Source organism: Scyliorhinus canicula, chromosome 5, assembly GCF_902713615.1.
Source record: "Scyliorhinus canicula chromosome 5, sScyCan1.1, whole genome shotgun sequence".
Lineage (NCBI taxonomy): Eukaryota > Metazoa > Chordata > Chondrichthyes > Carcharhiniformes > Scyliorhinidae > Scyliorhinus > Scyliorhinus canicula.
The window spans coordinates 70,197,529-70,214,524 of NC_052150.1; the positions used below are offsets into that span (position 1 = coordinate 70,197,529).

The 16,996-nt window shown below is 45.6% G+C and overlaps 1 protein-coding gene across 2 annotated transcripts in view; it reads left to right on the plus strand.

The window, feature by feature from the left end:
• ice1 (KIAA0947-like (H. sapiens)) overlaps window positions 1-16,996 on the plus strand; it is a 95,976-nt gene that overhangs the window by 41,010 nt on the left and 37,970 nt on the right. For both annotated transcript variants that reach the window (XM_038797189.1, XM_038797190.1), the window contains exons 9-12: window positions 1,102-1,138; window positions 1,227-1,286; window positions 2,731-2,811; window positions 14,249-14,652. In XM_038797189.1, the coding sequence (XP_038653117.1) occupies window positions 1,102-1,138; window positions 1,227-1,286; window positions 2,731-2,811; window positions 14,249-14,652 (582 nt within the window). The remainder of the gene's footprint in view (window positions 1-1,101; window positions 1,139-1,226; window positions 1,287-2,730; window positions 2,812-14,248; window positions 14,653-16,996) is intronic.

Sequence of the window (16,996 nt, forward strand, 5' to 3'; positions counted from 1 at the left end):
TTTTCCTACATTCTTACCAGTTTCCTTATTTTTAAGCACAAGTTTCAATTTGTATCAAGTAAACTTCAAATCAAACGGCCTTTTATTGTACTTGGGGTTAGGGGGCTAAGATTTGGGGTTTGAGATTGGAGAAACAAACATGAGACCAGCAAATTTAAACCATATATAATGGGCGGGATTCTCCCATTGGGCAGCTAAGTGTTGATGCCAGCGTAAAAACGGGAGTGTTTTACTCCGGCGTCAACAAGCCTTCTGGCATCCGAATCTCCGGGCAACAGGGGGCAGCACAGCACGCCGCACCAGCTGCTGACCCCGGCGTCAACTGGGCGCCAGGGGGCCCGCGCAGCGCAGTGGCACCGGCGCCAACAAGCGTATGCGCAGTGGCTTTCTTCTCTGCGCTGGCCCCGACGCTAAATGGGGCAGGGCTACAGGAGCCGGCGCGGAAGAAAGAGGGCCCCCAGCCCGAGAGGCCTGCCCGCCGATTGATGGACCCCGATCGTGGGCCAGGCCACAACTGAAGCCTCCCCTGGGGTTGCCCCCCCCACCCCCCCCACAGGCCACCCCAGGACTCTTCAATGCAGAGGTCCTGCTGGCTAAGAGCATGTTAGAATGGCGCCGGCGGGACCTGGGTTTTTTGCTACGGCCGCTCGGCTCATTCCGGCCAGAAAATCGAGCAGGGGGGACGCTCTACCTCGCTGCGCTCACGCCGGCCCGATTTTCCGCTCTGCGGTGAATCACGTCCCGGCGTCAGCATGGCACGATTCACGAGGCACCCCGGGGATTCTCCGACCCGGCAGGGGGGCGGGGGCGCGGAGAATGCCACGCACTGTTTTTCAGCTTCAGATTATCATTATTCTTATGAATATAAATAACAGTAAAAAAAAAGGATCACTCCATGGGCGCTGCAGTACAATACAATTAAATTTGTCAAGGTGCGTGCTGGGGAACAATACACGGAGAATGGGGAATAATTGGATGCTACAACATTATGCCAAGTTTGTCACATCTTTAACTGAAAGTTGCCTGAGGGGTGTTCCTTTTTTGCTTAAAGGGTGTATACTTTGTTGTTTTGAGGTTGGTAACGTATTTCTAAATCAACAGGATAAACTGATGCTTCAGCAGAAGAACGGTATAAAAGGTAAAGTCCACAACCTTCATTCTGACAACTGTTTCACTAATTGTGTATCAAGTGCATGTTAAAGCATGTGCAATATGATGTCTTACAGTTTTGAAAGATGCACAAACACAGAATGTCGTGAAGGAAGTACCAACGAAAATTGACACAAGTAAGTGATTCGGCGTCCTAACAACTTTATGCATTTTGTGCGTGTATAATGTGTTTCGATTTTGGATTTTCATGGATTTATTAATCATTCTTCAGGGTTGAATAAGCACAGTCATTAGGGAAGAGTTTAAGTCTTTGAGGCATAAGTGTTCGCTAATCATGTGCCAATCATATTGCTATAAATGGCCAAAAGTAAATTGACCCTTCTCGTATTTTGACCTGATCATGTGCCTCTCATGCCCATTGTAAATGCTGGATTTCTTTTGAATTAGAAAATTTTGAGGTCGATCAATAACGAACTACGGTGTGTATAACCTGCACCTGCTGAATTTAATTTGTAACTTGAAGATAGTCATATTTTAACTGGATAATCAAAGGTACTATTTGGGAGTCTTTTGATGGATCATGTAATGTTAAATGGCAAGTGATAGGATGTGTATTTAAATTGATAATTTGTGAAAGAAAAAAGAAAATCCTGAAATGGGTTTTGTTTTAGCTGTTTCCTTTATGCTTCAGAAAGTAATTTCAAAACACGTTCGGATTTCAAAAATTCTAAACCATTGTTTTTCAAACTACATTAAGTACCCTTAATGAATTAAAAAAATCACAGTATCAACTCATAATGTAAAATGTCGGTGTGATTTGAAAACAAAACACTTCAGGTTTTATATTTCCCAAGACCTGCACCAAAATAACAATGTTTTGTTTTAGAAATATTGACATTGATAGAATTTCAAAAGTTCTGCGTTAGAAATAAAAGATTGTGGTTAATTTCCTGTTTATGTGATCCTGCCAAGAGCCTAGCCCACAAAGAACACTTATTGAGGGAGACAGTGGTGTAGTGGTAATGTCTTTGGGTTTGTAGTCCAGAGAACCTGGATAATTCTCTGGGGAAATTCTCTAGGGAACTGGTTCAAATCCCATTGCACCTAGTGGAATTTAAATTCAATTAGTAAGTTTAAAAAATCAATCAAAAATTCACTGTTTATCTCTGTAATGATCAACTATCGTCGATTGTCATAAAAACCCATTTTGTTCATGAAAGCCCTTTTAAGGAAGGAAATTTGGCAACTTTGTCCTGTCTGACCGACATATAAATCCAGAGCCCCATGGTTAACTTTTAATTGCTCCAGGAAATAGCCCAACAACCACTGAGTTGCACCAAACTGTTACAGAAATGTCATAGCAGATTGACTGCCGCAATACCAAGAAGGTGACTCACCACCATCTTCTGGCCAGTGATGGCCACTTCTCATGAAAGAACTTTGAAAATATATTAGACACTCATGCACTTACTGCCATAATTTTCTGACCATTATTTTCAATGGCGAATCTGCACGTCTGAATTTGCAATACGTTCTCCAGCACGCAAGGGTCCCTTTCTTCATTGTCATTTTGCAAATCGTAATTGGTGAAGATGTATTTACTGCTGATTGTACCCACAGATAAGGTAAAAGTGTTGCTGGAAGAAATATGGATGTGTATTGAAAAGCCGAATGCACAAGAGAGTCCGAACAAGAGTACAGGTATGCGGAGTCTAATTTGAATTGTTTGACTCTCACCTAATGTCAAAAGGGGATAACATGAACGTTCCTTACCTTTATAGGATCACAGAATGACTACAACACATCAAATCCACACCAGTTCTCTGCGAGAACGATTCAGCTCGTCCCAATCCCCTACCCAGTCCCTGTCACCTTCATATTTTTGGTGCTTACCAAATTTCTTTTTGAAAGGCACAATTAAATCTGCTTCCACCTCCCTCTCGTGCAGTGCATTCCAGATTCTAGCAACTCTCAGCGTAATTTTTTTTTCCTCTTTCCATGACAATTTCTCACTGTGAGGGTTGCACTCAATCATTGAAGCATAGAATTTACAGTGCAGAAGGAGGCCATTGGAAAGAGCACCCCAGTTAATCCCAAGCCTCCACCCTATCCCCGTAACCCCACCTAACCTGTTTTGGACACTAATGGCAATTTAGCATAGCCAATCCACCTAACCTGCACATGTTTGGACTGTGGGAGGAAACCAGAGCACCCGGAGGAAACCCACGCAGACACGGGGAGAACGTGCAAACTTTGCACAGACAGTGACCCAAGAGGAAATGTCTTCCTTTAGCTCCAAGCCTTTGGTTCCTTTGCCAGTCACCATTAATGTGTCCTTTGGGGCCTCACGGTAGCATGGTGGTTAGCATCAATGCTTCACAGCTCCAGGGTCCCAGGTTCGATTCCCGGCTGGGTCACTGTCTGTGTGGAGTCTGCACGTCCTCCCCGTGTGTGCGTGGGTTTCCCCCGGGTGCTCCGGTTTCCTCCCACAGTCCAAAGATGTGCGGGTTAGGTGGATTGGCCATGCTAAATTGCCCGTAGTGTAAGGTTAATGGGGGGATTGTTGGGTTACCGGTATACGGGTTACATGGGTTTAAGTAGGGTGATCATTGCTCGGCACAACATCGAAGGGCCTGTTCTGTGCTGTACTGTTCTATGTTATCTATGGTGCTTGACCATCCCGCCTGAAGGAGCAGTGTCTCTCTATCTGTTCTGTCTGTACTGCTTGTCATTTTGAACACCATTATCAAATCTCCTCTATCAGGAAACATTCCCAATCTCCTTTTAACTGATATCCTTCATCCTTTAAAACATTCTCGTAAATCTTTTCTGTGCCCTCTCCAAAGCCATCCGTCCTAATATGTGGTGTCCAGAATGGCTACGCCACTCTAGCCGAAGCCGAGGCAGTGTTTTATAAAGGTTCATCATAACCTCCGTACGTTTGCACTCGGTGCGTATATTTCTAAAGCCGAGGGATTCGGTTTGCCTTTTTTAACCAATTTTCACCCACTTTTCAACCTGCACTGCCACCTTCAATGATTTGCACACAAGAGTCTATGTTCAAGCAGCCCTTTAGAATTGTGGCCTTTATTTTATATTGCCACCCCTCATTTTTCCTGCCAAAATTGACACTTCTCTGTATTAGGTTTCATCTCTCACGTCCGTCCCATTCCACAGCCTGTATTTGACTTGACACCTATTGCTCTCTTCGTCCCAGTTCACAATATTTGAGAATTTAGAAATTGTGCTATGTGCACCTAAGTCCAGGTCATTAATATATCAAGAAAAGCAGTGTTCCTGGTACTGCCCCCCTGTGGAACACTGCTATGTATCTTCCTCCAGCCTGCAAAACAACCATTTATCATTGCTCTGTTTCTTGTCACTCAGCTAACTTCAGATCCATGCCGCCGTTGTCCTTTTAAATCCATGGCCCTCAACTTTACTGATGAGCCAATTTTGTGGCACTTTATCAAACACCTTCTGCAAAAGGCAACACGGTAGCACAGTGGATAGCACTGCTGCCTCGCGGCGTCGAGGTTCCAGGTTCAATCCCGGCTCCAGGTCACTGTCCGTGTGGAGTTTGCACATTCTCCCCGTGTTTGCATGGGTTTCTCCCCCACAACCCAAAGATGTGCAGGCTAGGTGGATCGGCCATGCTAAATTGCCCCTTAATTGGAAAAAATTAATTGGGTATTGTAAAATATTTTTTAAAACGTTGCCCCTCAACCTCCGTTGTTCCAGTGAGAACAAACAAAGTTTATCCAACCTCTCCTCATAGATAATGCCCTCCATACCAGGCAACATCCTGGTAAACCTATTCTGTATCCTCTCCAAAGCTTCCACAACCTTCTGGTAGTGTGGCGCTCAGAACTGAGCACTATATTCCAAGTGTGGCCTAACTAAGGTTCTACAGTAGTCCCCCTTTATAACGCGGGTGTTTGGGTCCAAGACAGCTACCCTCGTTGCATCCAAGCCGCGGATATCCACGATGGGGGTTTTAAATTTATTTTAAAATCTATGCATGCGCTTCCCATTGTGAGTCTACGGGGGGCGGAGGGAGAGGTCAGACCCCTGTAGACTCACAATGGGAAGCGCATGCATAGATTTTTAATTAAATTTAAAACCCCCATCGTGGATCTAATTAAAACAAGCACTGCTGCATTTTTAACAACTTAAAAGTTGGATTGGAGGGAGAGAGCAGCCGGCAGTGTCAATTTCAGCGGCCGGCTAATTGTTTCAGTGAGAGAGCAGCTTCCCTCTCCGGATCAAAGTGAGCCGGCTGCTGAAATTGACACTGCCGGCTGATTGGAGGGAGAGCGCAGCCGGCAGTGTCAATTTCAGCAGCCGTCTCACTTTGATCCGGAGAGGGAAGCTGCTCTCTCACTGAAACAATCAGCCGGCCGCTGAAGTTGACACTGCCGGCTGCGCTCTCCCTCCAATCAGCCGGCAGTGTCAATTTCAGCGGCCGGCTGCTCTCTCCCTCCAATCAGCCGGCAGTGTCAATTTCAGCGGCCGGCTGATTGTTTCAGTGAGAGAGCAGCTTCCCTCTCCGGATCAAAGTGAGCCGGCCGCTGAAATTGACACTGCCGGCTGATTGGAGGGAGAGCGCAGCGGGCAGTGTCAATTTCAGCGGCCGGCTCACTTTGATCCGGAGAGGGAAGCTGACAGTTGGGGTCCATAAGCCCCCCCACCGTATATCGCGAACCGCGGTATTGCAGAGCGCGGTATAACGGGGGACTACTGTATACAGCTGCAGCATGACTTGCCAATTTTTATACTCAATGCCCCAACCAATGAAGGTAAGCTTATCATATGCCTTCTTGACTACCTTCTTCACCTTGTGTTGTCACTTTCAGTGACCTGTGGACCTGTACATCCAGATCCCTCTGCCTGTCAATACTCTTAAGGGTTCTGCCATTTACTGTATATTTCCCACCTTTATTAGACCTTCCAAACTGCATGACCTCACATTTATCTGATTAAACTCCATCTGCCATCTCTCCGCCCAAGTTTCCAATCGCTCTAAATCCTGCTGTATCCTCTGAAAGTCCTCACCGCTATCTGCAATTCCACCAACCTTTGTGTCATCCGCAAGCTTACTAATCAGACCAGTTACATTTTCCTCCAAATCATTCATAGATACTACAAACAGCAAAGATCACAGCACTGCCCCCTGCAGAACACCACTACCCTTTCACTGCCAGCTCACCTCTGATCCGGTGAGACTTCATCTTCTGTACCAGTCTGCCAGGAGGGGCCTTGTCAAAGGCCTTACTGAAGTCCATGTTGACAATATCCACTGCCCTACCTTCATCAATCAGCTTCGTCACTTCCTCGAAAAACTCAATCAAGTTACTGAGACACGACTCCCCTTCACAAAACCGTGCTGCCTCTCACATCATTTTGCTTCCAAATGGGCGCAAATCCTGTTTTGAAGAATCCTCTCCAATAATTTCCCTACCACTGACATAAGGCTCACCGGCCTGTAATTTCCTGGATTATCCTTGTTACCCTTCTTAAATAAAGGAACAATATTAACTATTCTTCAGCCCTCTGGGACCTCATCCGTAGTCAGTGAGGATACACAGATTTCTAGCAAGACACTAGCAATTTTCTCCCTTGCTTCTCTCTGTATTCTGGGGTGGATCCCATCAGGCCCTGGGGACTTATCTACCTTAATGTTTTTCAAGGCACCCAACACCACCTTTTTGATCTCATTGTGATCCAGACTATCTACACACCCTACCCCAGACTCATCATTCACCAAGTCCTTCTCTTTGGGAAATACTGATGCAAAGTACTCATTCAGTACCTCATCCATTTCCTCTGGTTCCACGCATAGATTCCCTCCCCTGTCCTTTAGTGGGCCAACCCTTTCCCTGGCTACCCTCTTGCTCTTTATATACGTGTGAAAAGCCTTGGGATTTTCCTTAATCCTGTTTGCCAATGACATTTTGTGACCCCTTTTAGCCCTCCTGACTCATTGCTTTAGTTCCTTCCTACTTTCCTTACATACCTCACAGACTTTGTCTGTTCCCAGCTTCTAGTCCTTACAAATGCTTCCTTTTTCTTTTGGACTAGGCTCACAATATCCCTCGTTATCCAAGGTTCCCGAACTTGCCAAACTTGTCCTTCTTTCTCACAGGAACTTGCTGGTCCTGAATTCCTATCAACTGACATTTGAAAGCCTCCCACGTGCCAGATGTTGATTTATCCTCAAAAATCCATCCCTAATCTTGATTCTTCAGTTCCTGCCGAATATTGTTCTAATTAGCCTTCCCCCAATTTAACACCTTCACTACTCTTCTCTTTATCCAACAAGGCCTTAAAACTTACTGAATTGTGGTCACTGTTCCCAAAATGCTCCCCTACTGAAACTTCAATCACCTGGCCAGGTTCATTCCCCAATACCAGATTGAGTACGGCCTCTTCCCTCTTGGACTATCTACATATTGCTTCAAGATGCCCTCCTGGATGCTCCTTACAAACTCCGCCCCATCCAAGCCCCTAGCACTAAGTGAGTCCCAGTGAATACAGGGGAAGTTAAAATCACCCACCACAACAATCCTGTTGTTTTTATGCCTTTAGATGAACTGTCAGACAAGACACTGGGACCAGAAGAGAGGCATCCAAGGATATTAAAGGAAGTGGGAGAGGAAGTCTCAGGGGCACTGGCCATAATCTTTCAGTCTTCCCTAGACTCGGAGAGGTGCTAGAGATCTCGAGAATTTCAAACATTACACCCTTGTTCAGAAAAAGGTTGCAAGGATAAGGCCAGCAATTATAGACCAGTCTGCTTATCTTTGGTGGAGGGGAAACTTCGAGAAAAAATATTCAGGATAGAATTATTAATCAATTGGAAAAATGTGGGTTGATTAGGAAGAGCCAGCATGGATTTCTTAAGGGAAAATTCTGATAACTGATTTGTTGGAGTTTTTGAAGGGTTAACATTGAGGTTCGATGAGGGCAGTCCTGATGATGTATTTGTTGAAAAGGCGTTCAATACAGTGCCGCACAATAGACTTGTGAGAAATGTTATAGCTCATGAAACAAAAGGGACAGTAGCAAAACAATTGCCTGATTAATTGGAGACAGTGAGTGATGGTGAATGGATATTTTTCAGGCTGAAGGAAGGTTTGTAGTGGAGTTCTCCAGGGATCAATATTGGAACCCCTGCTTTACCTGATGTATTTTAATAACCTAGATCTTGGTGTACAGGGACAATTTCAAAGTTTACAGAGAATCCAAAACTTGGAAACATTGTAAACTGTCTGAAAAAAACACACATCGAGTAGTTCGGGTCTGGAATGCACTGCCTGGAAGTGTGGTGGAGGCAGGTTCAATTGAGGCATTCAAGAAGGAATGTGCTAGGTTACAGGGAAAAGGCAGAATGACATTAAGCTGTAATGCTGATTCAGAGAGTCGGTGCAGATTTAACTGGCTGAATGACCTCCTTCTGCACCGTAACAATTCTGGTGATTCTATTACTTCATCTTTAAAAACATCAGTTATTTACCGTTAAAAATCTGTGCTGGCTTTAATTAATTCATCCATCCTTGCCCAAATGACTCCTAATTTTGTCCTGGATTATCATTTTGAACAGCTTTTCCACCACCTAGGTCAACTATCAGGCCTTTGATTGCTAGGTTTAGCCTTACACCCATGTTTGAAAATTTTCCCGTTTTATGGTCTCCGTCGAAGCCTGTTTTAAGGAGAAATTCAAACTTCCAGCTACAATGATTTCATGTCAAGATTTCACTTTTTAAAGTTAATTTACTGTTATCATACGACTAAAAAAACAGCATTTTCTTGTGAGGCAACTTGTACTTTAAACTATAGCAATAAACAGGTTCTTGTTCCTAATCATTCTCCCCAGAATTGCATGTCTCATAACAGTTCACATTTGTCCCAGTCGCCAGTGGATTTCTTCATTTCTACTTCCCAGCTGAGTAAATTTTAATCCCGGAACTGTCTCTCTGTGAGGCTTGCAGTGTAGATTTAGTCATCTAGCTCCCAGCTAGGCAAATCATCCAGCCTCTTTTAGGTCCGAATGAAATCAGACTTCAAACTGAGCATATGCTCCCACCTGTATTCTGCATGGTGAATGGTAGATTCAGCACTTTCTCTGCTCAAATGTGCAGGACTGGATAATTCTATCTTCCTGCTCTGTACCTGTCAGTTGGCTGTCCACCACATGAGATAAAACTGCAAACTTCTCTTATCTGGGATATGCCTGGGTTTTCAAGAGAAGCCCGTCTCCTGATCTCAAAATGCCGTCTCCATCCACTTCCCTATGGCAATTGGAAACACATTCTATTTGTATATAAATAGAAATGTGAATCAGTTATCTTTGAAGGCAATTCCTTTCCTTGCATTGCCACGGTGGAAAGGCTTGAGTGTTCCGTTGATCCGGAGAGCAGTGCCATCGGGAGTCCCCTCCGACGGTAAGGTTGGAGGGGAGGAACTAGGCGAAGAGCAATCAAAAGCAAGTCCTCAGCGGTGGATAGGGCGGAAGATACTCGTATGGTATCATCGGCTGCAATGGGATATAAAGGCTGTAGCAGTAGGTAGATCTCAGTCATCGAGGTTCTCTTGCCACTGGAACTCGACCTACCCTCTGTCAAGGACCGTACATCTGCTGATATGCAACAGCATATCCACGTTAAAAGATGTCCTGCACCAAGCATCTACTTAGAAGAAACCAGCAACACCCCCCACCCCTCCAAACACACAGACATACACACAGACAAAGCCATTCGGCGAGAGGTGACAGGGGACAGGACCATGAAATACGGAAATCCCAAGCTTCGGACCAACAGGTAAATGGTGGAGTTTCATTCAGTCATCTCGCTCTTAGAATAGGAACAGGAGACCGCTTGTGCGAAAGTAAATTGAATTTCAGAACCCTGGAATGTACAAACCCAAATGGTTAATGAGAAAAACAATTGACCGGAACGGAGAACTGTGCTTGTTGCCTCTGAACTTAGGCACTTCAACATTGACCTCGCTGCTCTGCATCAAGAGCAGGCGAGAGGCAGCTGAGAGAAGGTGGAGATGGATACACGTTCTGAAGAGGCAAACCCAGAGATCAGCCCAGGACACATGGCATTGGTTTCGCCATCAAGCGCAAACTTGGCAACTGACTCTCGGCTCCCTGTCTGCATAAATGAGTGCCTCATGACCCTCTGTCTACAACTTACCAAGAACCAGCATGAAACTGACCTGAGGTCCTATGCACCAACACTTGATACCAGTGTTGAGTTCAAAGAAGCCTTCTACTCCACCCTAGGCACCATACTCTCCAATATTCCTAAGGAAGATGTGATCACCTTTGGGGACTTCAACACCAGGGTTGGAAAGGACTCCCAAATCTGGAAAGGAAGGAGTTGGAAATTGCAACTCCAGCAGGGTTCTCCTGCTTGCCAAATACACAGAACATCAGCTTGCCATCACCAATACGCTGTTCTGCCAAGAATAAAAGTTCAAACTTTCCTGGAGACATCCACAATCAAAGTACTGGCACATGATTGACGTCATCATTGTCTGATCCCGTGACCAAAGGGATGCGCTCATTACCAATGTGATGAGCAGTGCAGAATACTGCTTGACAGACCACCGGCTTATCCACTCCTCTATTTCCATGAAACTCCACCAGAAGCAAGGGAAGATGAAGAAACAGCTAAAAAAAAAAATTCAAGAGCCAAGCATGCTCACTAACTTCCAACCTTGTCTTCTCCAGAATCCCCAAAGAGACTTCTAATGGAGTGAAGGAAAACTGGAAAGAGCTGAAGACAACCACCATCTCAAGCTGTGAAGAAACCATCAGCTACAAGACCAGGAAACACCAAGACTGATTCAAGAGAATGACCACACCATTCAAGACCTCATTGACAAGAAGAGGAAAGCTCTCCACATCTGGCAAAATGACATAACCAGCAAGGCACAGTGGAGAGCTCATCAATTAGCCAAGGGGGAGGTACAAAGAAGAACGAAGGAAATCAAGAACCAGTGGTGGACTGAGAATGCTAAGGACTTGCAACTCTTCGCAGATCAGCAGGACACCTGGGGCTTCGTCAGTGCCACCAAGCCAACATACGGACCCAATATCTTAGACCTCAAGCCAGTGTGAAGCAAGAACAGAACCCTCTTGAGTGACAGAGAAAGCGTTGGCCTTCGATGGTGAGAACACTTCAAAGAACCCCAAAACCACAATACAGCCATAGGAAATCCCCAACTTCCCATCAAAGATGATCTTGGACCCCCACCAAGCGTGGACGAAATAGATGCCACCATTAAGCACATGAAGGCTGAAAAAACCAGAGGTGTGGATAGGATGCCAGCAGAGATTTTCAAACTTGGAGGAGAAGAGGTCACCAGTCATCTCCATCAGTTGTCGCTGAAAATCTGAGACAGAAGAAATTCCTGCCGACCTCCAGGATGCTGTCATTGCCACCATCTTCAAGAAAGGAGACAAAGCGGACTGTGGGAACTACTGAGAAATGTGCCTACTCATCTTCACTGGGACAATCATCGCCTGAATCCTTGCTAGACGTTCTTGTCCAGTCTCTGGAAAAATCCTTCCAGAAAGCCAGAGTGGCGCCCGACCAAGCTGTGGAACAGCGGACGTGATTTTCGCTACTCAGCAACCCCAGGAGAAATGTCAGGAGCAACGTCAAACATTTTACTTGGCCTTCATCGATTTGGCCAAGGCTTTTGACTCAATCAATCAGGAAGTGCGAGGAAGACCCTGTCAAAAGCCGGCTGTCCAGAGAAATTCATCAATATCCTCCGACTCCTCCACAATGAGATGTCAGCGACAGTGCTCACCATCGGAATGAAGACAGAAACCTTTGAGGGAAGACTGCGGTCAAGCAAGGATCTGTTATCGCCCCCACCCTTTTCTGCATCTTTATCGCTACCATCCATCATCGTGTCAAGAACAAGCTCCCCAGTGGAGTGGACATTATTTACAGGATGGCGAAAAACTCTTCAAACTCGACCTCAACCGATTGAAACCAAGGAAGAAAATGGCACTGACATCGCTCGTGGAACTTTAGTATGCAGATGATATCGCCATCTCCACTCGCTCAGAAGAGACCCTCCAAACAATACTTGACAACTTCGCAGACGCATACCGAAGAATTGGTCTCAGCCTCAATCTCAAGAAGACCTGAGTTCACTAATAATGCCGACGTCGTGCACCAGGCTGTCCACTGCAGTCACCACCCTCGCAGTTTTGCCCTCGGTGCCACGCATTGCCGGCGCCATCTCCTGCGCCGTAGCCTCTGGGACTCCTCCAACTGGCTATGGATCTGCTGGAGCGCCGCTGACATCTTCCTCTGAATGTCCCAGCCGCTCCCCATCATCTCCATCAGCTCTGGGTAACCCACTTCCACAACCTCAGCATCAGGCTGGGACCCAGCTGGGTCCTGGGATCCAGCAGCCCTCTGTCCACTGTCTCACGTGGAGGTTCCTGCCTCCACCTGATGTACATCATCAGCAGTGTTGTGCTCACCAGATTGTGGCCCAGAAGCCTGTCCATTAACATTTCTCACTGAGGTGTGTGTATCTGCGCTGGTAAGGGGTGGGGATGACGGCTGTGCTGCGACCACGGCTGCACCCTCGGAGTTCTCCTCTTGGGTGTTCTCCTCAGAATCAGGAAAGGATGCCGCCTGGGATGGGCCAACACCGTCAGCTGGAGGACCTGCTGGAGGTTGGACATGCGGTCAGTGGGAGGGATGGGTCAGTCAGTAAGGCAATAACTACTCCCATTTGATAGGTCCTATGGGTGGAGCCCCGTGGTTCCTCACCTCTGCGGCACCCACCAGCCTCCGTGTGGGAGATCGATCTGTCCTCGGCCATCCCGGTCACTTCCAGGACCCGCTCCTCGAAGGAGGTGAGGATTCTTATGCCCGGACCCCACCGCCACTCTGGTGCCAATTCTCCTGCCAATTATGGGAGAGTTTTTCCTGCACAGACACAGAGACGCATCATTAGCCACACTTGTGGCTCACAGTGATTGGGGGAGGGGCAGGTGAGGGGAGGGTTGGGGTGGGGGTGGGGAGCAGGGGTGAATGCTGCCTGGGTGGTACGGGTTGGTGTCTTCTCACTCGAGCTGCCAGGTGTATGTTGTTGAATTTTATTCTGGCACAGGAGGCCAGTCCTCCTCGTCACACTCCCTGTACTGATAGCTGCCGCCACCTCATCCCAGGCAGCACTGGCTGCCTTGTGGCTCACTCTCCTGGCCTCCACAGCGTCCCTGAATCTTGGGGCTGGACTCCTCGGCACCATTGCTGCGAGCTGGCTAGTGTTGGCTGAGCAAGTGCAGCTTAAATGCTGCTCAACCCGGGAGGCTGGCGAGCACGATGCTGGCGAAACAGCTGCTGAGCCTTCATTTGTGGCGAGAAGCCCGCGAGGCTTCATTATGTGGACCAATTAACGTTGAATTGCATTGCTGGACTCGCTTGGCGGAGCGCCGGGAAACTCGCAGCAAATCCCGCTCGCTACCTCACTTAGAATTTTTTCTGGAGAATAGCTCACCATGTCTTTTTCTATAGCTAATCTAAGCTTATGATCACTCTTCCATAAACATTCCTCTACAGACATTTGATCCGCTTGACCAACCTCATTCCATTTTCATAGCTAATCTAAGCTTATGATCACTGTTCCTAAAATGTTCTTTTACTGACATTTGATCCACTTTACCCATCTCGTTCCACAGGACCAAATCCAGTAATGTCTCCTTGTTGGGTCAGAAACATGCTCTCGAGAAAGTTATCCTGAGCACACTCCTGAAATTCATCTCCCTCTCTGGCCTGTACTGTTGTTTTCCCAGTTTATGTTAGAACAATTAAAGTTGTCCATTATCACAACACTATGGTTCTTGTACATCTCTGCAATTTTCTTGCAAATTTGTTCCTCTAAAATCTTTTGCACTGGTTTGGTGGCCTATAGAATTCACCCAGTTATATAATCACGCCTCTAGCTCTTGGTTCTTAATCAAAAAGCTTATATGGTGATCCCGCACTTTGTACTTACATTGTTTGATGTTTCGGGTCTGGGAAACCTGTTTTCACAAAGTACAAATGTTTGAATATGTTTAAAATTATTGTCAACTATTTTCATCCTAAACTTGTAGGAAAACAGGGGCCCTCACAGAAGAAATGTAAGACTGTTAGAAGCAGTTTAAGTAACCCAAGTCACAGCAGTCCACTGGAAACATCAGAGCTGCCAACATCCTCACCCCCACATCAGCTGGAGTGTGACCAAGAGGAAATCAGACTTTCAAAGATGGATGAGAGTTTAATTGATGAAGGATTGAAAAACAATGGTGACAGTGCCTTCTATGAAGACAAAACTATAGAACTGACTGGACAGAAAGATCTCGCTGCCAGTCCAACTGCATCGAGTACTGATACTGATGATGCTGTCGACGATGATGAACAAGATGCTTTAAGCCGACAACTGCAAGAGATACTTGACTGGACTGAACCTCTTCCTCCACAGCTGTCTCCACTGCCCTGTTCCCCTTCAAATAAAAAGGCAGGTCTAAACAAAAAGTTGGTAGTTGTTACAGAAGAATATAATTTTATAGATTTTATCAAATGTTCTATTAGTTATGCTTTTTGGGTCCTTGGGCGACCTTATTTCAGAACATTAAAGTGCAACATTAAATATTTTGTTGTGACCCCAAACTCCAAATATGTACAATGAAATGAAAATCGCTTATTGTCACAAGTAGGCTTCAAATGAAGTTACTGTGAAAAGCCCCTAGTCGCCACATTCCGGCACCTGTTCGGGGAGGCTGGTACGGGAATTGAACCGTGCTGCTGGCCTGCCTTGGTCTGCTTTCAAAGCCAGCGATTTAGCCCTGTGCTAAACCAGTCCCAATGTTGATTCTTTTCCTGCTTCAGGCTGTTCATGAAAAGAATTTGACATCTCCACAACACAATTACAATGAGAGTATGTAGGGGAATGATATTACACAAGATTAAAAAAAACACTGTGGTTTCAGTACTTTCTAATCTTTAAACAGTGAAACTTGAAAGGTCAAACCATGTAATGAAAAATATGGATTAGGTGCTTGTGTTAGAAAAGTGGACAAGGAATAGCTCGTATTACAAGAAACATGTGTTTATGGACAGCTAGGTACAACTTTTGAAATAATGTCTGGAAATGCATTGTTTGAGAGAAAGGTTGGGGAGGGGGTTCAAATTGAAAAATGAAGTTAATTTGGGAGTAGGTAGGTGGTTTAAAGACACTGAAATTGACAGTGCTCTGTGAAGTCAGCTCCAGCATGCCGATTTCAGTGTTGGCTGCAGTGTATCAGGGAACCCCCCTCAGTAAAAGCAGTTGCAGATTAAATACATAAAGTGGCAATGAGAGTTTTTTAAACTGTGGTTTTTAACTCAACTGTGGGTACACTGGTTTCCTGGAACTCACCAGTGAAAGTGGGGGGGGGGGGGGGGGGGGGGGGGGGTTGAAGGATTGGGAAATTGAGTGAGCAAGAGACAGGACATTGGCGTCAATCCCTGCGCAGAATTAAATTTTACGTGTGACTCTGCCCTGCTTTCGATCACTAAATTGCTTCTGACTTTGGATCCAGAAGCATAGCACTGCATTTCTGCTCCTCACTTCAGCATTGTCCAGCCAGGTCACGTGGCTCTGCACGACAGGCTTATTCCTCCCATCAGCAGCAAACAGCATCTCACTGCTGGCCACTAAAGACAGCAGCATCAGGTCTAGGGAGGTATCTGTGAAGCAAAGTAAAACCGTGGGATTTCAGAACTCCAGTTGATTCCTCTGTTCACCCTGCACCACCGTTCAACAGTGTCCCTTTAAATCGCTCTGATGTAATCATCTCGTGCAAGTTGTCATGACAGCCGTTCACGCACATTGTTTGGTGAATTAGGCTAGGTTAAAAAGCCACTGATATAGAATAATCATTATCTTTATTATTGTCACAAGTAGGCTTACATTAACACTACAATGAAATTACTGTGAAAATCCCTGAGTCACCACATTCCGGCGCTTGTTCGGGTACACTGAGGGAGAATTTAGAATGTCCAATTCACCTAACAGCATGTCTTTTGGGATTTGTGGGAGGAAACTGGAGCACCTGGAGGAAACCCATGCAGACACAGGGAGAACATGCAGACTCCACAGACAGTGACCCAAGCTGGGAATCAAACCTGGCGCTGTGAAGCAAGTGCTAACGACTGTGATACCATGCCATCCGTGATGAAAGTACTGCTGAAACTTCCCAGTTTCTTGTGCAGTGTCAGGACTGCCACCCACTCCCAAAGAGAAAGAAAACTTATAATTGACCTGCAGCCTAAAACCTACAGGTTGTTTATCGATTTCTGCAGTTTCTAACTATTGAACATTAAGCTGCATTTATATATTTTACACCATTAGCATACAGGAAATACAAAGAGCGACAGTTCAGGTTAGCATGTAAACAATGCAACTACAGCTGAGCTCCTCAGAAGTAATGTCACTGAAATGTTGTTATATTCCCTTACTTTCAAATTCACTTGAGATTTGATAATACATGAGAAAATGTTTTTAACTAAACGGGAATAGTCAGGAATTGAGTCCAGTTACACTTTTCAGCCTCGATATCCATATTGGCATAGCTGTGGGGAGGGATCAATTATTCAACCGTTAAATTTTATAATTTAATTTAATTCATTATATTTTGACAACCAGTATTTATATTTACAGTGGTCTAATGCAGGGCACAGTGTTTGAATGCCATTGCATGCTCCAAGCTTCACAAAAAGGCAGAGCACCCCCACATATGTGGTCACCACAATTGAAGCAGTGTAATGTAAAGTCATGCTGATTGGTATATTGAGGGTATCAAAATCTGTTTATATATTGG